The sequence below is a fragment of the Canis lupus genome, chromosome 22, assembly GCF_048164855.1.
Source record: "Canis lupus baileyi chromosome 22, mCanLup2.hap1, whole genome shotgun sequence".
Lineage (NCBI taxonomy): Eukaryota > Metazoa > Chordata > Mammalia > Carnivora > Canidae > Canis > Canis lupus.
In genome coordinates this window covers 26,101,561-26,122,639 of record NC_132859.1, presented here as the reverse complement: position 1 = coordinate 26,122,639, position 21,079 = coordinate 26,101,561, and the positions used below count along the sequence as shown (strand labels likewise).

The window sequence follows — 21,079 nt, the reverse complement described above, 5'->3', positions numbered from 1 at the left end:
TAGTATGTCGAGGAGCTACTGGTGCCAAGAACAACCTTGGCAAAGAAATAAAATAAAAGGCAGAAAAGCAGGATTTGGAAATGGCTCTGTACCCCCTAATCAATCCTCAGCACATTTTTTACAGGCAGCCAGCCTAGTCATTGAAGGCAGATTCGACATGCAGTCCAGCAGTCACCGACGCCTTTGTCCCAAACAAGAAGCCGCCTCCTACGTAGAGTGTTAAGGCAGGCGGCCAAGACACAGAGCGCAGGAAGGGTTTCGTTTGAGAAGAAACTAACAATCAGTCAGGATACATACTTAGGACATTCATTAACATTAAGCCAACATGCCAGATATTCAATTCCCTGAAGCAGTTTCCTCATAAGCTTCCATTTCCAAACCCAACTTTGACAGTCTGAAGAAGCAAAGCTTCAGGCATAGTAAAGTGAACGAAGACATTAAATAGAAAGAAATTTCAAAGTAAAATGATTAGGAATGTGTTTAAATTATAAGTTTATTGAGCATAAGATATAAAGGTTGCTATCAAATAAAGATAGCTTACATTTTACACAGGAAAGCACATTTTTAAATGATTAAGTTTAAGTATGTATCTCTTTTTTCCCTAAGAGGAAAGAAAATCTGTATTGACCAATTCAAGATACAGCATGAGATAATCAGTTATTAATAAAAGAAAATATAGTAAAAATAATTTAATCAATGAAGTCTTTGTAAAAAAATTTATCATCTAAGTCTGTGAGCTGGTTTTTCTTTTATGCTCCAGCTGGTCACTTAGTTCAGGCTTTAAAAAAAAAAAAAAAAAGCTGAATAGGAGGTAAATCCGTTATGCCACAAATCTTGTCTCTGTTCCTGTCCTGAGTGGATTTCACAGCTTTCTCTTTTCCACCTTTGCCTGCTCCCTACCACCACTTCTCAAAGCAAATGTGTTCTTTGGGAACATGGCTGTTCTCCAGTTGCTTGGAGAAAAAGTCTGTCATTGGAGGTGGGCCACATATATAGAACAAAGTCTCTTCTGAAATATGATCTCTTATCTCCTTCTCTGTTATTCTTCCTTCTACCAAAAAACAGAATAAACACCAAATAAGCCGGACATGCCTGTACTGAACTGGGGAAGGACTAACCACAACTCAGCAAGAGGGTTTATTTCCAGTAACCCAAGCTTAGGGAGTCTAGGGTGGGGTCATTCACAGGACGGCTCCTGGTGGCAGCACCGGGCGCCAGACCCAAGCAGGGAGTGCATCTCCGGGTTCCCTAAGCTGACAGCAAGCAAAGTGGGAAGCTGACCAGAACACACTCTTCGGACAGGGCCAGTTAGCTTACTGATCTTTGGTAGAGATTCAGAACTGGCTTCAGCAAAGTAAATAAACTGGTGAAGAATCTTTCCAAGCAGGGGAAACCACGAGCAAGTTAAATGACCATTAATGGCAAATGGCATGACTTCAGTTAAGGCTGGAATATAAATTCTCCGTGTGCATACTACAGTGTTGACGCAAAGGTCCCCTTTGCAATATGCGGAAAATAAATTTTAACATGGGCAGCAAGAAACCTGAATACAGTAAGTAAATCCAACCGAATCCCTCCTTATTTTTCCATGAGGAATCACCTCCCAGTTCTCCAGGTAGCGGCATTACCAGCCAGTGGCCTCGGACAGTAAAGCATCTACACTCAACCAACTAGCACGTCCAGCAGACAACTGCATGGAGTTAGTCAAAATATCTTTAGGGGACTCACCCGTGATGTAGGGCTTGAGTTCTGCACTGATTTGCGTTGTCTGTTTTGTAACATGCAAACTGCACGCAATCTTCTCAGGAAATTCATTTACTAAATCGAGGATATTTTTCTGGAATGTCAAACATAGTTGGTCACACTACAATTTTTAAAAATCAAAACAGATGTGCACAACCACTGCCGCTGAACCTCGACTCCCATTCTGCACACGTCTGCCACTCTTCCTCTCTACTTAGAGAGGTATTGTTTGCAGCCTAGCAGGCCAGAGCATTCAGAGTACAGAGGGCTATTTGGCTTTAATTGAAATCTGAATATGCTAACAAGCATATTACTAACTCTCCGGGAGTTTTTTCTTTTCCCTTTCTCTCAGGCATTGGCAATTAAGCAGCAGTTTCACTGACCACAGTTGTGTCTTTTAACTGTTGCTGTTCTTTTGTTCATCCCTGCAGCTGCAAGGCAATCCGGAGTGAAAGCCTTCTCCTGTCAAATGTACTTCCTTTCAACAGATGCAACCGGTGGGGGTTTTGTTCACCCAGCCGCAGCCAAACTCTGCCTCTCACCTACTCCGGAGACATGCGAGCACCCTCCACCCCAGGTCTCCTGGCTCAGCAGAGCCTCAGGGCTGTGGTGACCTTTCTGTTCCTCTGCCTCCACACCCAAGCCCGCCAGATCTGTCCTGTCGGGTCCCTTCACGGGAGCCTCCTGAACATGAGCTGTTTCACAGTCCTGCGTGAGAAGCGTACGTTAATTCCCACCTGAACACGATAAGCCCTGTCCAGCGTTTTGAGGCAGTGAACTCTCACACAGAAGACAGAAAGAACAGGAAGAGAGGTCTGTGGACGAGTCACACCATGACACGAGTTTGCTAGGAGACGGGCACTCGTCCCTTACCTTAAACAGGAGCTCGCTGGTATTTTTTGCACTGTAGAACAGCTTTATCGTCCCGACCTCATAGCCCTTTCCCTTGTTTGCCCGTTCTCGGTGGAGGTCAGCCGCATGCCGCAGGATGGAAAGCAGAGGGTTAATTCCTACTCCTCCTGCAATCAACACGAGGTTTCTAGAGGCATCTGCAGGCTGTGGGTCAAAGAAGAACTCTCCACCCACTCTCACAGCCACTTCAGAGTCAAGTGTACACTAAGGCAGGAAAGAAAAGATCTGTTAGTCCTTTGTGGCACAGGTCTTACACCTGATGCTCTTCTTGAAGAAAACGGACGGCATCTACCTCCTGCATCTTTATCAGCGTTGAGGACTATTTTTATGGCCGGTTCTCAAGTGTCCCAAGGCACTGTGAACCGGTTCCACTTGTCCATTATAGAGGCCATTTGCCACTCTGCCTTCCTGATCCCATACTGCACAGCCACTCCAAAACAGAGAAAAGGATGCTCACTTCGGTCATCTGGCCATTTGTTAACTTCTTAGGTGATGAACTGGGTTGTGGAAAGTGGCACTGGACTCGGGATAGCTCTGAAGCAGGAGCTTCCTTTTCTGTATGGTGCTCCTGTTTTCTGATCAAAGCTATGGAACTCAGACTGGCAGGATGGGGCAAGTGTCATTACACTGTGGCTGCCTTGGGCTCACCAGAGAAGACTCTGGGTACTGGGGGGCTTCATCCAGGTCACCAGCAGGGCACAGCCAGAGCTGCTGTGCAGGCTCGAGGCCTGCGCTATGGTGCTGTTCAGTCCTGTTCACTTCTCCCTGGAGCAGCAAGGACAGGCAGCAGAGGCTTCACTCACCAGGGGGTGACTACCACAAAACATGTGATGATACTTTTTTTGTTGTCACAATGGTTTGGAAAGCCCAACTGGCATTTAGAAGGCAGGACCAGAGATGCTAGATGTCTTGTGAAGTTAGCAGCACCCTGGAGCTGGCTCCTATTCAGCTGATGGGTAATTTTTGAAGAATTTCATGAACATTTCTACTGGCAGTTTGAAATCAGCCACTGAGTATCTGCAGCACAGAAGTTAGCAAATGCTGCAAGTCATGACTTTTTGTACTCAGAGAGCCAGTTTAGCAGCACATTATCTCCAATGCACAGGACTGCCCTGCAGAAACTTATGAATGGCCCATGGGACATACATGTAGGTGAAAATTAATTTGTAATGATCTGAGACGAGATCCTAACTCATTCATAAAAAACCCAAAACATTTCTTGCACAGTGGAGTCTGAATTTTCCACAATGTAACCACCTTATAGATTATATTCTACTGTATCCAGAACATTACCAAGTATGTCCACTGTTCTGAACAACCACATCCCAACTGGTAACACGCATGTCTCCATACAACAGCTTGTACCACCTGCATCAGTAGACAGTGCACTCACAGTGATTCTGCGTTGAGGAACAGCCATCTGACCACTTTATTCCATCTTCTAGTTAAGATCTGCCCAACCACTGATATAGTGAAATACATAGTCTCTCATTAGGGATTCCTAATTACTATTTAATCTACGAGTTTTCTTTATTTCTCCTTGGCATTACACTTGGAGAATTATGCCACCCAAAAAATTTTTTCACGTGATTACATTAACTTTGAGTTTCATTTCGGGTAGTTCTAGAAAGAGGGCATTGGATCTGAGAGAGTTGAGACCTCTAGTTTGGAGAAAATGTACTGATGTAAGAGTCAGAGAAGAATGACTATTAATCACAGCCTATGAAATCCCTCAAGTTCCTTCATTTCTCTGAGCCTCTGCTGCTGCATCTGTTAAATGGGTACCAACACCTGTCCTGCTCACCTCACAGGGCTGTGGTGGCCATCACATGATACACCGTGTGGCGGAAGAACAGCTTGCTGGCGTCAAGCTCTATTAGAGGAGGTGTTTCAGTCACTGAAGCTGTCATGGAGAAAAGCTCTGGGGGACCTGCTTCTTTCTTCCCTGTCATTAAAAAACAGAATCTAGAACTAAAGAAATTTGTATTAAGAGCAAAAGTTTGCTCCATTACATGTTCCTGATGTAAATCAACTAAATGAACTCTCTCTTAAGAAGCAATAAGTAATCATGTGCTTTTTAAAGACCAAACCCTCAGCATTCACTCCTTGACACCCTATATGGCAGGTAGGCAGGTAAGTACTTTCTGACATGAATTGAATTTGGAACTTTACAACTTAAAGAAGTTAAATCTTAAAGAAGATTTAGTCTCAAAAAAAAAAAAAAGTCTCAGAGAAATGTGAGAAAAAAAAGAAAATTATTCTAATTCACAAAAGAGATCCTTTCCTGTAACAAACTATTAAGCAAAGGGAAATCCTTTCCCGGAGGGAAAAGAAAAACAGCTAAACTTATATATAGGCCATTTTTACACGAAGGATGGTAAGTGGGTTTTCATTCTTGACAAGAGAAATTAGCAGCAATGGAGCATTCTGTTAGGAGTAAGTACAATCTCGGATCACTACACTGGCTACCAAAGTGCTTCAAAATGCCCTTTCTTTTCAAGTCTCTAAAACAGAAGCTATGGTATGAAAAGTTCTGCCTAATGATGACAACAGATTTAATCTCTGTCCCCTCACTCCCCATCTTGCTTGCCTGTACATGTCTCCCTTTATCTCTAAGAATCTATGAGTAAAAGAAACTAAGAAATGAGAAAGAAATCATTTTCTCCAGTGATCATCTTCAGCAGGATTAGTAATGACAGCAAAGCCTTTAGAGAACTGTGTTTTGAAACCAGAGTATTTTCAAAGCTCTAAAGTTGGCAAAAAAAAAATAATAAAAAAAATAAAAAAAAATAAAGGGGCCTGCCATCTCCCGAGTGACAAAATAATCTTAAATAGATCTATCTTCTCATTTGCTAGCATCTGGAAAGAATGAAAAGCCATCTTTGTCTTTTATTGATCAATAAAAGCTGCCAAGGTAGCACGAATACAACACTCAAAGTACTGCACGCTGTAATATGGAAGTGAGTAAAAGGACATTACCTTCAATTACACAGCCATGTTTTGGGTATAGATTTTCTACTTGGGAAATAAACAACTTTTCCACAGCAACTGGAGCCCAGCACACAATAGCTGTCTAGAACCCTTTACCCTGCCAGGAGCCTGAGCCAAAGCAGATAAAATAAAGGAAGACATTTATGGCACTTTATCCCATGTCCCAATAGAGCGGCCTGCTGCCACCCAGACACTCACGTGCCTCCATTGTCCACTCTAATAGCTTAATAAGACAAATCCTCAGGAGGAAAATAGCCACCTGAGAACGGTTCCAAGAAAAATCTGACTTCATAAAGGCTGTTTGCAACTCCCACCGGGCAGAGTGGAGTAGGCACTACAATTAAAATGTGCATTCAAGCAATGCCACTTGGAGATTTTCTTCAGCCTCTAAGAATAAGTTCCTTCATTGAAATGCCAATGAGGCATGAAACCAAGCAGGGAGCTGTGGACCAGGACCAGGGCAGGTCACGTGGGAGGCAGATAACTGGAGGGGGCTCGTGGCACTAAGCTCATTTTAACACCAAGCAAGGGGCACATGGCAACCTTGCTGGTCCCACCCCTACAGCATTTTTTGAGAGACAGCAATGGGTGGGAAATCCAGAAATAATCTAAAAAGGAATGAGGCAGCTGAGGACATGTGGAAGGAAGGACTCTGAAGGTCAGAGGGTAAAAAAATGTGACAGGATACTTAGAATGGAAATGCTAGGGCAAGTGGCTGCCTTACTCTGAACAGAAACAACTCGGCATGTAAATCACAATTAGAATGGATATTTTTGTATGCCGCTGTAGATTTAAAAACTTTTTTGGGGGGTAGAGGGGAGTACAATTCTGTGGATTTTAACACATACACAGATCTAACTACCATCAAAACCAAGATACAGAACAGTCTCATCATCCTCAAAACCTCCCTGTGCTTTCCCCTCTATGATCACATCTTTCCCTACCCCTAACCCCTGTTAACCACTCATTGTATTTCTGTCCTCCAGAGTGTGACAGAAATGGGATTATAGAGTATGTAACCTTTGAGATTGGCTTCTTTTACTCAATATGTGGCCTCTGAGACTCACCCAAGTGGAGTCCATCAATGGTTCACCCATTTTTACTGCTGAATAACATTACAATTTGTTTACCCATTCACCTTTTGAGGGACATTTGGGTTGTTTCTAGTTTTTGTTAATTATGAATAGAACCACTATAAATGTTCATGTACAGGTTTTTATATGAACAGAGCTTTTGTTTCTCTAGAATAAAGACTCAGGAGCACTATTACTATGACTTATGATAAATGTATATTTAATTTCAAAAAAGAATGTATATTTAATTTCATATAAAACTACCAAAATGTTTTCCAGACTGGCTGCTGTATCTTGCATTTCTGCTAGCAATATAAGCTATAAAAGAGTTCCAGTCACTCCACATCCTTACCAGCATTTGGTACTGTCAGAATTTTTAACTTTAATCATTCTAATAGGTGGGGTAGAGATATCCCACTGTATCTGGTTTTTTTTATTATTATTTAAAAAAATTTTTATTTATTTATGATAGTCACAGAGAGAGAGAGAGAGAGGCAGAGACACAGACAGAGGGAGAAGCAGGCTCCATGCACCGGGAGCCCGACGTGGGATTCGATCCCGGGTCTCCAGGATCGCACCCTGGGCCCAAGGCAGGCGCTAAACCGCTGAGCCACCCAGGGATCCCTGTATCTGGTTTTAATCTGCACTTCCCGAATGATGTTCAATATCCTGTCATTGATTATTAGCTGTTCTTATATCCTTAGTAGCAAAGTATCTATTCAGTCTTTTGTCCATTTTTTTTTAAAGATTTATTTATTTATTTATTCATGATAGACAGAGAGAGAGAGAGAGGCAGAGACACAGGCAGAGGGAGAAGCAGGCTCCATGCCAGGAGCAGTCTTTTGTCCATTTTTAAATTACACTTGTTTTCTTTTTGCTGATTTTTGAGAGCTCTTTAAGTATTTTGGATATTAAGTAACCTTTGTTGGATAACTAAGTGCAAACAACTTTCTGAGTCTGTAGCTTGTTTTTTAAAAATTCTGTTAATAGTATCTTTTGTAAAAAAATATTTTGAATTTTGATTAAGTCCTATTATCAATCTCTTCTTTTTACAGATTTGACTTTTGGTGTCATGTCCTAATGCACCTACCCTCAAGTCTAGAATGTTTCCTATGTTTTCTTCTAAAACTGTTATAATTTTGTGTTTTCCAATGATATCTACAATTTATTTTGCGGGAATTTTTCATCAAAAAGTATGACACTTAGGACAAAATTCTTTTTTTTGACATACGGATAAATAATTGTTCCAGCACTACATGTTGAAAGGGCTATCCAGGGATCCCTGGGTGGCGCAGCGGTTTGGCGCCTGCCTTTGGCCCAGGGCACGATCCTGGAGACCCGGGATCGAATCCCATGTCGGGCTCCCGGTGCATGGAGCCTGCTTCTCCCTCTGCCTGTGTCTCTGCCTCTCTCTCTCTCTCTCTCTCTCTCTCTCTCTGTGACTATCATAAATAAATAAAAATTTAAAAAAAAAATGAAAGGGCTATCCTTTCGCCACTGAATTTCTTTAGCACAGTTGTCAAAAATCAAATTACCGTATGTGTGTTGGATACTCCTAAACTCTCTATTCTCTTCCATCAATTTGTGTGTCCATCCCTTCACCAATACCACACTGTTTTGATTATTATAGCTTTATTTTATTCTGACATTTGAGTAATGTGATTCTTTCTACTTTATTCTGTTTCAAAAACTCTAGTCCCTTTGATTTTAAAATCAGTTGGTCTATAGCTACAATATCGTACTAGTAACTCCTTTCTGGAGATAAGAAAATGCCTGGGTCGGGATGGAGGTTGTTGGTAAATATAGAAGGCACACTCTAGAAAGAAAAGGGATGGCAAAAGGAGACAAGGGTCAAAAACTAAGAAGGCAAACAAGTGACTTGTGCTGAGCTCATTCTTTGTTATCAGAGTTCTCAGAGGTGATGAATAGTCAGCTTATGTAGGACTGTGTTGAGTCTCATGGTGAAACATGAGTTATTAGCAGCAAAGGTGGATTCCCTCTCAGGATACCGTGTTAAGAACTCTCCAGAGAGGCAATGGTACCATGGACTTAGCAGCGCTCAGCTGTGGGCACAAGTGGGATGTGATCAGAAATCACTTCCTGGGATCCCTGGGTGGCGCAGCGGTTTAGCGCCTGCCTTTGGCTCAGGGCACGATCCTGGAGACCCGGGATCGAATCCCACATCGGGCTCCTGGTGCATGGAGCCTGCTTCTCCCTCTGCCTCTCTCTCTCTCTCTCTGTGTGACTATCATAAATAAACTTAAAAAAAAAAAAAAAAAAAAAAAAAAGAAATCACTTCCTTTCCAAGTGACAGAATAATAGTTTAATTCCTTTTATTTAGGATAGTTAGGACAAAATAATCTGATTTATAGATTTACCATTTACAAGACATACATACAGAGAGCCAATTTAAAAAAGCCTTACATATAAAGTAAAATGCTCATATACTAAAGCAGTATTCAACTGAACACTGGCAACCCAGAAGATATTTTCAGATCTCAAAGTATCTGTGAGTCTTCCTTAATGCATCAAAAGGATTCTGCTTCTTCGAGCATTATAGAGTCGGAATTCTGGATGTAGGGGAGCTCTTTGTGAGCATGTACCCTTTTCACTCAAGCCTAGCTAGGTTTCTTAGGTGCATGAATTGAGCTGAACACAAATTTTGTGGGAGGAAGCAATGGCCAGATCTCCAAGTTTAAACAGGTTTGCTCACCTGATTGTGAATCCAGAGAGCAGGAGGGTGGTTTGTATATTTCACTGCCAATTCTATCATTCTCTCTTGTTCTAGCAGTCTGGGGCTGGAGCATATTGAGAACCCACCAACCACAGACACTCCTGGGATAAAGAAATCAATCCTAAAAAGAAAGGCAAATAAGCGCTTTTTGTTGAAGCGATTTTAAAAGTGGGCAATGAAATAAGTAAAACTGACAAACTTAAAAAAAAATAAAAGATAAAATGAGTAAAATCAAGAATGGAAGGAGGACATCATCACCTACCTTACAAAAATAAAAGATTATTATAGGAATTCCATGAACAACTATATGACAAAAACTTAGATAACTTAGATGAAAAGGATACATTCCTAGAAAGACAGAAATTACCAAATTGAACTCAAGAAGAAACAGAAAATCTGAACAGACCTGTAACAAGTAAATAGTTTTAGTAATTTCAAAAATTCCTAGAAAGAAAAGGATAGGTCCAGATGGCATCACTGGTGAAATTCTACCAAACATTTTTAAAGAACACTAAACTTTTATAAACTCTTCCCCCAAAACAGAAAGAACATTTACCAACTCATTCTATGAGGTCAGTATTACCCTACCAAAACCAGACAAAGATATAACAAGAAAAGACTACAGTTCAGTATCCCTTGTGAATACAGATTTAAAAATCCCAGAAATTCTAGGTTGGTTTAACACCTGAAAATCAATCAGTGAAATACACCACTTAGAACAATGGACAAAACCCAAGTATCATCTCAATACGTGCAGAAAAGGCAGTTGGCAATATTTAAGACCCTTACATAATAAAAATAGTCAGCAAACTATGAAACTGGGAGCCTCCTCAATCTAACAAAGGCTTTCAACAAAATGTGTAATGTTTAATGGTAAAAAGCTACAAGTTTTTCCCCTAAACACAGAAATAAGACAAGGATGTTTGCTCCTAACACTTCTTTTCAACATTGTACTAGAGGTTCTAGCCAAGGCAATTAAGGAAGAAAATGAAATAAAAGGTACGAAGATTTGAGGAAGAAATTGCAGATGACATGATGTATATAGAAAATCCTAAGGAATCTGCTATGAAGATAGGAGAACCAATAAGCAAGTTCAAATAATATTACAGAATACAAGATTAATAAAAATCAATTGTATTTGTATACACTAGCAGTTAACAATTTAAATGTGAAATTAAGAAAAATAAAATTTATAATAGCATAAAAAAGAATTGGGAATAAATTAACAAAAGTATAAGACTTGCACACTGAAAACCACAAAACATTATGGAGAAACATTAAAAAAGATCTAAATAAATAAAAAGACATCTTATGTTCATAGACAGAAAGACTTAATAGTGTTAAGATGGCAATACTTGGCAGCCCGGGTGGCTCAGCGGTTTAGCGCCGCCTTCAGCCCAGGGCATGATCCTGGAGTCCCGGGACTGAGTCCCACGTCAGGCTCCCTGCATGGAGCCTGCTTCTCCCTCTGCTTGTGTCTCTGCCCCTCTCTCTCTGTGTGTCTCTATGAATAAATAAAATCTTAAAAAGAAAAAAAAAAGGGCAATACTCTCCACATAGATCTACAGATTCAATGCAATACCTATCTAAACTTCCAGATGGTTTCTTTGCAGAAACTGGCAAAATGATCATAAAATTAATATGGAAATAAAAGGAACCTAGAATCATCAAAACAATCTGGAAAAAGAACAAATTTGGAGGACTCACACCTTTTGATTTCAAAACTTACTATAAAGCTACAGTTAATGAAGACACTGTAGTACTAGCATAAGGACAGGCACATAGACCAATGATAAACCATTACAAGTCCAGGGGCACCTGAGGGGCTCAGTGGTTGAGCATCTGCCTTTGTTTGGCTCAGGTTATGATTCTAGGGCCTGGGATCAAGCCCTGCATCAGGCTCCCTGTGCCTATGTCTCTGTCTCTCTCTGTCTCACATAAATAAATAAATAAATAAAATCTTAAAAAAAAAAAGAAGAAGAATTCCAAGTCCAAAAGTAAACTCTTAAACATGTGGTCAATTGATTTTTGACAAGGGTATCAACATAATTCAATGACAAAAGAACAGTCTTTTCAACGAACAACTGGATATCCACACATTAAAAGAATGAAGTCGGACCCCTACCTCACACCATATACATAAATTAACTCAAAATGGGTCACAGACTTAAAGGTAAGAAAAATTATAAACTTTTGGAAGACTTACAGAGGAGTAACTTCATGGTAACAGTTACTTAGATATGACACCAAACACCAAGGTTAAAAAAAAAATGGAGAAACTAGCCTAGAAAAAATTACTTTATGCTACAAATGATCCATAAAAGAGCTAAAATAGGGACACCTGGGTGGCTCAGCAGTTGAGCATCTGCCTTTGGCTCAGAGTGTGATCCCAGGGTCCTGGGGTTGAGTCCTACATCGGGCTCTCTGTAGGGAGCCTGCTTCTCTCTCTGCCTGTGTCTCTGCCTCTCTTGTTGTGCCTATAGCTAATATTTATTAATACAGTTTCTGTATGCTATCAGAGAAGAACTACAAGAGTATCTCTACAGCTATGTTTTAAAAAATAAGTTAATCAATGAGCTACTTTTTGCAGCTTCATATCCTAAACCATAGCGCCCTCTGCTGCTTGATGTTGATAAAGGCCATTCTCTCAGATAAGTGAAGGGATCTTTCCTTCTCCAGTAACTTTGGAAAGCAACCTTAAAAAAAAAAAAAAAAAGACTCCTTCATTAAATGCTACAGAATTCAAATGACATCAAAACTTCATCTGAATGGATTTAAGAAAATATGCACAATACACATTTAATAAAACATCTGTCCAAGTAAAAGTTTTTATTTTTTATTTTATTTTATTTTTTTTAAAAAGATTTTGTTAAAAAAAAAAAGATTTTATTTATTTATTCATGAGAGACAGACAGAGAGAGAGGCAAAGACACAGGCAGAGGGAAAAGCAGGCTCCATGGCAGGGAGCCCGATGTGGGACTCGATCCTGGGACTCCAGGATCACGCCCTGGGCTGAAGGCAGGTGCTAAACCGCTGAGCCACCCAGGGATCCCAAGAAAAAAAATTTTAAACACACACACACACACACACACACACACACACACACTTAAAAAATGCCCTTTCCAAGACTAGCATTCTTGAAGCCAAGAGCTGAGGTACTAACTGCACTCTCATAAAAGTGAATATAGGAAAAACTGGGAGAAAGAGCCTAACTGTGTAGTGAAGCCACATATCCTTATCTAATTGTGACACAGTAGGCAGCCCCGTCCAGCCCCAGGGCCCAGCAGAGACCAGGTACACAAACTGTGGCCAAAAGTTGATGCTTCACCATGAGATCCTAAAACCCTTTAGTCTTCAGCTTGAGCATGTGGAGCCCCTCCCTCATCCCCTGTGCAAATACTACAGATAGCACCTGCTTACCTAGTACAGGCACCATGGTTAGTGCTGGAGCTAAAGATCAAGAATGTCGTGATTCCTGGGACGCCTGGGTGGCTCAGGGGTTGAGTGTCTGCCTTCAGCTCAGGGCATGATCCCAGGTCTGGGGATCGAGTCCCACATCAGGCTCCCCTTGGGGAGCCTGCTTCTCCCTCTACCTATGTCTCTGCCTCTCTCTCTGTGTGTCTCTCATGAATAAATAAATATCTTAAAAAAAAAAAAGGAAAAAAAAAAAAAAGAATGTTGTGATTCCTGCCCTCAATAAACTCACTCAAATGGGAAGAAAATGAACAAATAAATATAATTACAGGGGCTATGACAAAATCTGCTTGGAGGAGAGAAAATGTTCATCATTTGAGACCTGTCTGGAAGAACTGGAACTTAGTGTAGATTTCTTCTTACGTCCAACATATGTGATTTCATCGGGAAAAAACTAATAAAACCACTATTTTAAAAAAAATCTTCCTGGGGTTGAAGGGGGGAGAAAGCAGAGGATGCAGCAGTCAATTATACCAGGTATGGAGGAATTAACGAAGACTTCACAGCGGAGTCTTAAAAACACACAGCAGTCACCAAACAAGCATGGAGGAGGACACAGTCTGAACTGAACAATGATGACACCAAGGAACGTGGCGCTTTTTATGTGTGGTCATGTAAGAGTCGAGGCTGCTGAACACGGCCACAGAGGGTATATACTGCCCACAATGCAGCGGCCCTGCTAGAGGGTAGGAGTAGAATCTTATTTCATTGATCTTACTCCTCTCATCTGTTTCTTCTTGGAGCCCTTTCTCTTAGTAGAGCCCAGTCACTTTCAAACATGAAAATTTATGTCATCTTACATGAAGTCAGAGACACACCTTGCTCTCTACAAAAATGCTTTGGCCTTGCTTCCCCTTGGTCCTGTGCAGGTCTAGAGCCTCCCTCTTAGTTTGGCAGGTGTCAGATGAGGGCAGTGGTCAGGAATTCAGAGATGTGGGATCATGGCCCAATCTCTGACCCTAGAGATAAGCCCAAGAGCAATCTTCTCCTTTACCTCTAGCAGCACTCCACTCTAATAATCCTAACTATACAAATTGCATGGCAGCTGCATCCATACTCTCTCTCCCTGATCTTTGTCCTCTTCCCCAAAATGCTACTAATGGAGCTTACCATCAAGCTGATAACCTAACAGAATGCAGAGCAAAAGCCATCCTAGCAATGGAACCGAAGATGCAGACATCACTAATCTAAGCAAATAGCCATTCGGTAAGCAAGAAGTCAAATTTCCAAAAGAACTTACAGCCACACAATAAGTCAGTGGCAAGGGAGCAATCTTTTAAAAGGGGAGGTTCAAATGCCAGGAATGAATGCTGATGGACACCTGGCAGGGAAAGGTCAATACTAAATAGCCAGAGATGACCACCCTGATGTCCGCCCTCTGCAGCAGGAGTCTGTCAGGTGCATTGTAAAACCAGTCCTGACATCAGTGAGATTACCAAATCCATTCATCGAAATGGGATATATAATACCAACCCTGAAAATCTAATCTTGAGGATCACAGGGGAACCCTATTTCTATATATATCACTAGGGAATGATGGTATTTTTATCTGGTAACTACAGTTTGCAAGTGCTAATACACTTGCAGGCACACCAAGGTAGCAGCATTATAAACCAGTGCACGGTCTTTCTCTAATCAGGAGTCTTGGCGCAATTCAGAGCTGAAGACACAGGGACAATGCTGTGCACAGGACCCAAACACTTCCACAGAAGGGAAATACGGAAAGACAGATCATTACAATTAAAGTTTCCACTTTTCAATGTAATAACTGCTAAACTATTTTTGAAGGGTAAAAATGTTGCCCGCCCCCCTAAAACAGCCCAAATGCATTTAATATGTATCACTGAACATGTGCAAAGATTGCAGTAAATTGCTTCACAAACGCAAATTATTGCAATCAGCATCTTGTTTTCTAGTTCTAAATTCAAAGGCAAACTATTAACACAAGACTGCTAACTCTTGCTATTATCACACATCCTCCTTCTAACAAAACCACATTTCCAGATGGACTGCCAAAATTAGTCAAGTGACTCCTAAGAAATACTACCAAGATTGACATGCCAGAAATTCACTTAGAAATGAATGCTTTATTTAAATAAAGGAAACATACACCCAAACACACCTTTCCTAAGGAAATACAAGCTGTTTTATTTACAATGCAACTTGAATTGCAACTCAGTGAAGCCACTCGCAGGAATAGTGGGACAGCTGGGCTGTTAGCCTGTCCGTATGCTGACTAGTCTTCGGTGTCAAATAGGCACAATCAGTGTGGTGCAAGCTGGGCCTGATCGGCGGGGGGGTCCTGATAATAAATTCAGGAAAATATTTAAACTCAACTCAGACAAGTGATGCAGTAATTCAGTTGAGAGGGTGGTCAGTTCTGTGACATAACTGGGTATTCTTCTTTCCAGACTGCTGTGTTTACTCTGTATTTGACATAAAGACTAATTTTTTACAATGTATCAATCCCCAGCACAAATAATCAAGCCGATTAGATTATTCCAGAGCATTCTATTATAGCAACCATTTCTGAAGAGCATAATTATCAGTTATCAGGTCCGTGGCTCAGAACTAAGCTTTGTTTCAATCTACAAAACTCAAGGCAGCAATTTTCATATATGACTGAGAAGGTCAAGGGCTCAAAACCAAGGTGAGCTCTGAGGTGAGGAAAAGAATCAGATTCCCTATGCCTAAGGAAGGCTCCCCCTGAATGGGGATGGGCTAGAATTCCTATTCCTCAGGAAAAACAGCTAGACACATAATCCCTTCCAGAAGAAAAAATAAGCCCTTCTACGGGCACCTGGGTGGTTCAGTTGGTTGGGCATCCAACTCCTGGTTTTGGCTCAGGTCGTGATCTCGGGGTCATGGGATGGAGCCCTCTATCGGGCTCCACGCTCTGCGCAGTCTCCTTGAAGTTCTCTTAAAATTTAAAATAATAATAACAATGATAGGGCAGCCCAGGTGGCTAAGGTTTAGCGCTGCCTTCAGCCAGGGCGTGATCCTGGAGACCTGGGATCGAGTCCCACATCAGGCTCTCTGCATGGAGCCTGCTTCTCCCTCTGCCTGTGTCTCTGTCTCTCTCTCTCTGTGTGTCTCTCATGAATAAATAAGTAAAATCTTAAAAAAAAATAAAAAAGAATAATAACAATGATAAGCCCTTCTATTTGATGGCACCTTCATGAACACAACACTAAGGAAACAGAGAAGCCACTTACCACTGGCCAGCTTTAAAAGAAAAGTCTTTATCAGCAATAAGAAGGTGCAGCCTCTTCACTGATGGTGACTCATCAGCAGCCCCACACACCTTAGCAGCCGACACGACCTAGAGCAAAAGATGAACTGTGACTGAGGTTAGTGTGTATACACATCAGAAACAAACTAGTTTCCTGGTAACTAAGGCTTTTTTTTTTTTTTAATCTACAAAGATGTGATTTTTTGAAAACTGCAAAACAAGGTACACTCTGCTTTAAAATGCTGCCTACCACCAAGTGAACAAATTTAATTCTTTTATTTTTGAGAGACTGGCTATCATACTAATTGAATTTTATTCTGCACACAAAAATCATCTCTTAAAGAGGCTGTTTAATAAGTGTTCATTTGGTGAGCACGTGGTATGCTCCATGCACCAGGCTGGGTAATCTGGAAAGAGCCTGGGGGAAACAGGAGCCCTGTGAACCACCTGCCTGCCATCTAAATTCTCGGTCAGTATGACATACTTAAAGTAAAGCTCGCTGTTAGGTACAAGCCTCTGTTTGTTCTGAGCCTGGCAACAAGTCCAAGACTAGCTAATTTCAGAAATTACAAGTAAGCATTTACAAACTTTTTTTTTTTTTAAGCAATTTCAGAGTCTGTTGAATCTAATTATAGACAATAAACTGGGTTTGTATTCCTTGTTTTTTTTTTAATTTATTATTTCTAATTCACTGATTATATTTGACAAAATACAAACAGTCCACAACCTTTGAACAGTATCAAAAACAGCTCTTCGTTACAGATAGCTTGAGAAGCACTACTGTAAACAACATATCTGGTTTCTAGAAAATCCTAAGGTGTGAGCTAGGCACTCCTCAGTGTCATTCACCCCTCAGCATCCCTCAAATTCAAAATGCCTCTACTTCCTTCATTTTTTGTTTCTTCTACTTTTGGGCTTTTCTTCCTCCTGAAATCTGGGATATTTTCACAACAGGGGAAAAAAGACAGTATGACTCTTTCCTCAACCTCCTATTGCCATTCAATTCCACTTCTGGAAGCAAATCAAAGCAATAGCAGGTGACCAAAATACAATCATTCTCCATGGATGGTGTTAGTTAGGTTCACGGCTCCACTGAAGAGTGTGTTGGAAAGCTGTCAAGATCAATGCACCTCACACCCTAAAGCTGGCTCCTTCAGCCCCTTTCTCCAACAGGACTAGGTCTAATCGAACTATCAGTGGGAGACAATTCTTAAAAACCCACTGCACAATTCTCCAGATGGATGGTGGTCTCCCTCACCAACTTCAAAACATCTCTGAAAATGCCTTACCTTTCTGTTGCTCCCATAAAATCCCTTACTTCTCTTCCTCTGGATTTTTACCAGGCCTCTTTTTCCTCTCCCTAAGAGCCAGTGGGCTGGTCTGCACTGACCCTCTTCCTGCACCTCTAATTCTAGTCTTGCCCTCCCTCTCCGAACCAGTGCTTCACCCAGCTCCAGTGGACTCCTCCTTCAGGGTTCTCCTGCTTATCAGACATGGTACCTAATGCCATGTGCCGGTCCTAAACAATTGAGCAACAAAACAGAAAGCAGCAGCACAGTGTGGCTGCCAACAGCACAGGCTCTGTAACCACAATGCCTGGCATGTAATTCTGGCCCCAGCACTGACTTAGCAGCTGTGGGCCTCTGGGCACATTACCTTAGTTCCCCCTCTGCTATGAAATAAGATCAACAACACCTGTACCCCAGAGCTGCTGGGGACATATACGTGCAAAGCACTTAGAATGCTGTTGGCTCATAGTAAGTACTCATTAAGTGTCAGTTATAATGTATCTTAACTGCATTCATTCTAATTACAGCTTATTAATATTTATTACATTACACATTATACCTTATTCATATATCATTACATATGCAGAACCACAGCAGTGCTGCCATGAAGGCCCTCACAGACTGAGCACTGCACACCCTCAGGGGGCCGATTCTCACAGACGACAAGGACCTATAAGGTACAGTGGTCTTCGCACCACACCCTATTTGCTAGAACAAACTTAAAAGCCATACTGTCTTGAAGCTATTTCAGAAATCTTATCTTACCTTTAATCTCCACCTCCACTGATAACTTCCTTATCTGACAGAACCTTCTTTGTCCTTGACACTCTCGGTAAACACAGGTGACTTGGCTTCTGCTCTCTGTCAACAACTTGGAGGAGGCAACAACTGAACTCCAATGTCCAGGCTCAGTTCTTCCCCTCCCGGAGCTCTCTGAGTTTGATACTTTTTACTTCCCTTCCATCTTGAAACATTCTCCTTGCTTGGGATAACTGATGTCGCGGAACTCTTGGGGTCCCCTCCTGCCTCTCCAACCTGGTTCCCACATCTTTACCTTTTCTCCTCGTACTTCCTCAGTGGGCACTTTCTGTAAACTGCCTCCGTCCCACTCCCTCTTCCGACTCTAGGCCAAGGCTCCCCAGAGGTCAAGGCTCCCCAGCATTCCCAAAAGCATTCCCAAAGCGACTAAGCCCCAGCCCAAACCCTCCTTACTTTTCTTGGCAATCAGGCTCACATCTACACTCCCCTGTGAGTAACAACAGCCAATGTCTGAGGAGCATTTATCACAGATATATTCCAGGTGAAGGCTTAAGTGTCTCGCGTACACCAATTCATGCAGTTAATATGAATAATCACATTATAGCCCAACAGATGGTGGCATTATCCTCTACTCTGCACATGAGGAAACTGAAAGGTTTAGTAACTCAAGATCACTCAGCAATGGCTGAGTTAGAATTCAAATCTAAGTGTGCTTGGCCCTTAATCACTGGATAGCCCCATCCCAATGGTAAGCTCATTTACGTGTCCAACCAAATCTACCATATTCAGCCCCTCCACAAACATTCCTTGAGCATGGGCTGCCTGGCACTGGAGACGTAGAAATGGAGAAGGCTGCTCCTGCCCACAGGGGGCCCCACAGAACCAGCAGCTTTACATCACCAGGAGTTCAATTCAGAACTCATCTTGGACTCAAGAGTCAAATCCATTTTCAACTGGTACACGTGTGTACACACACACACACACACACACACTTTGCCTCTTTTCCAGGCATCCTATCCTGTCCCTAATACGAACAAGTTCCACAAATTCAGCTTATGTTTCTTCCTCCTTGTGCTCACCCATTAACATCGTGAGCCAAGAATTTCTTCTCACTTGAACACTGCCTTAGCCTCCTTATCTCTCTCAAAGCAGCCAACAGGTAAATACTGCTAGTATTCTGACCTCACTGATTTACTTTCCAGCTCAAAAACCTCCAGGGGCTAACACTCAACTCAACTCAAAAAAAAAAAAAAAAAAAAAGCTAAAAGACCTTTGTAGCTTGACCTCTCTTGTATCACTATGCTAGTGGTTTACCAGCCAAACTGGACAATCTGCTGGTTCTCAAAGGCACCGGACATTGACCTGCCTCCCAAAACTGCCTAGATCATTCAGCTTCCACTGTGCTCTCAGCCCTGTCAGTGGACCTCCTGCCCACCTTTCCAGGCCCTGCTCAAAGACTGAATCCTGCCTGAGGTTTTCCTGCTTCTCCCCATCCTCTCAACTCTACCAATAAAATGTTCCCATCTTCTGAGCATACTTAGTGCATGTGAATGTAACTATAAATATTCATGAACGTCTCCCTTCCACCACACAAGATCACAAACCTCCTAAGGTCAAAGATAGAATCTACATCTCTCTAGATCAAGTACAGAGCTCAACACATAGTTTAAGATTCAGTAAATATCTGCAGAATGAATGAAAACGCTAACTTCAAGTCACTTACAATTAGTTTCCTGAACAAAAATTAGTAGAAGTTCAGGAGCCTTTTGTTGTTTAAAAAGAAAAGGAGGCTTAGGGGGAAGCACTACAGAAAATCTAGATTCATGTTTAAAACCATGGGAGAGGTAAGGGAAGGCAGGGATTTCTTCAGTAGAACACTCTATTTTAAATATCTTATTACAAAAACAATAAGATTCATCAGAGGACTCTCTGTTACATTATTACTCTCATTTTAGATTTACCAAGAAAAGTTTATTTTATAAACACTCATTATTTTCTTTCAACATAATAATCTGTAAAAACATAGCCAAAAGCTAGACTATTTTATTTATAATGGTTTACCTGGCATTTGTCATATTCATTGATAAAACTAGATATGTATAAGCTTTAAAAACATCCTCAAGAGTCACCTGGTGGCAGGGAAGCCAACATTCATAATCACTGAGGGGGAGCCTGGGGAGACGGGCACAGAATTTCAGCTGGAAGGTGAGCATGCTTCACAATCAAATGCTACACTATATAAAATGAAATCAGCAATCACTTGCTAATGTTCAAATATAAAATTCAATAAAGTTAAACTTTCTATTAAAAAGTCATTTCATTTAGATAGTCTCTATGAACAAAAATGTTCCCAGATGCTTTACACATATTGCTATTAATACAAATAGTAATATACCTGTTGCTATTAGTCCTAATAATCTGGGCAAAACCGCTATGACTGGTCACACAAAGTATGTTGCATGACTCATGATTTTTAAAGACATGCCTCCTATTAACACTTTATTTTATTCAATTAATGCCAAGCCACACAATAAAGATTTCTAGTCATGTGGATTAAAGACATTAGCAAAATCTTTTTGAAGGCCATATCTTTATTTTGTTCTGGAGCTAGTTTCATATAATTAAGATCTTTAATCATGGCCCTTGTTATATGCCATTCTATCTTTTATGAGTAAGCAAAACATGATGGACAAACTATATGTTTTAACATTTGTACTTGTTCTCATGTTTAATGGATCAAAAGATTTCACAACTGAAACCTCAACTAGCCACGTCCTAAGTTAAAACACATGGCAGGAAATGAAGTTTTCCATAAAATAACATTTAGACTCTTCTACTGTTCAATAAAATAACAATACATTTGCCAACTTTT

General features: G+C 41.1%; 1 protein-coding gene across 5 annotated transcripts in view; it reads right to left on the bottom strand.

Annotated features, from left to right (window-relative positions):
* Window positions 1–475: 475 nt before the first annotated feature.
* The window catches only part of OXNAD1 (oxidoreductase NAD binding domain containing 1), a 36,890-nt gene continuing 16,286 nt past the window's right edge, over window positions 476–21,079 (bottom strand). For all 5 annotated transcript variants that reach the window (XM_072792871.1, XM_072792870.1, XM_072792868.1 and 2 more), the window contains 5 exons: window positions 16,143–16,249; window positions 9,433–9,574; window positions 2,617–2,859; window positions 1,729–1,837; window positions 476–1,051 (listed from right to left, as the gene is read on the bottom strand). In XM_072792871.1, coding sequence (XP_072648972.1) covers window positions 897–1,051; window positions 1,729–1,837; window positions 2,617–2,859; window positions 9,433–9,574; window positions 16,143–16,249 — 756 coding nt within the window. In that variant the 3' untranslated portion in view covers window positions 476–896. The remainder of the gene's footprint in view (window positions 1,052–1,728; window positions 1,838–2,616; window positions 2,860–9,432; window positions 9,575–16,142; window positions 16,250–21,079) is intronic.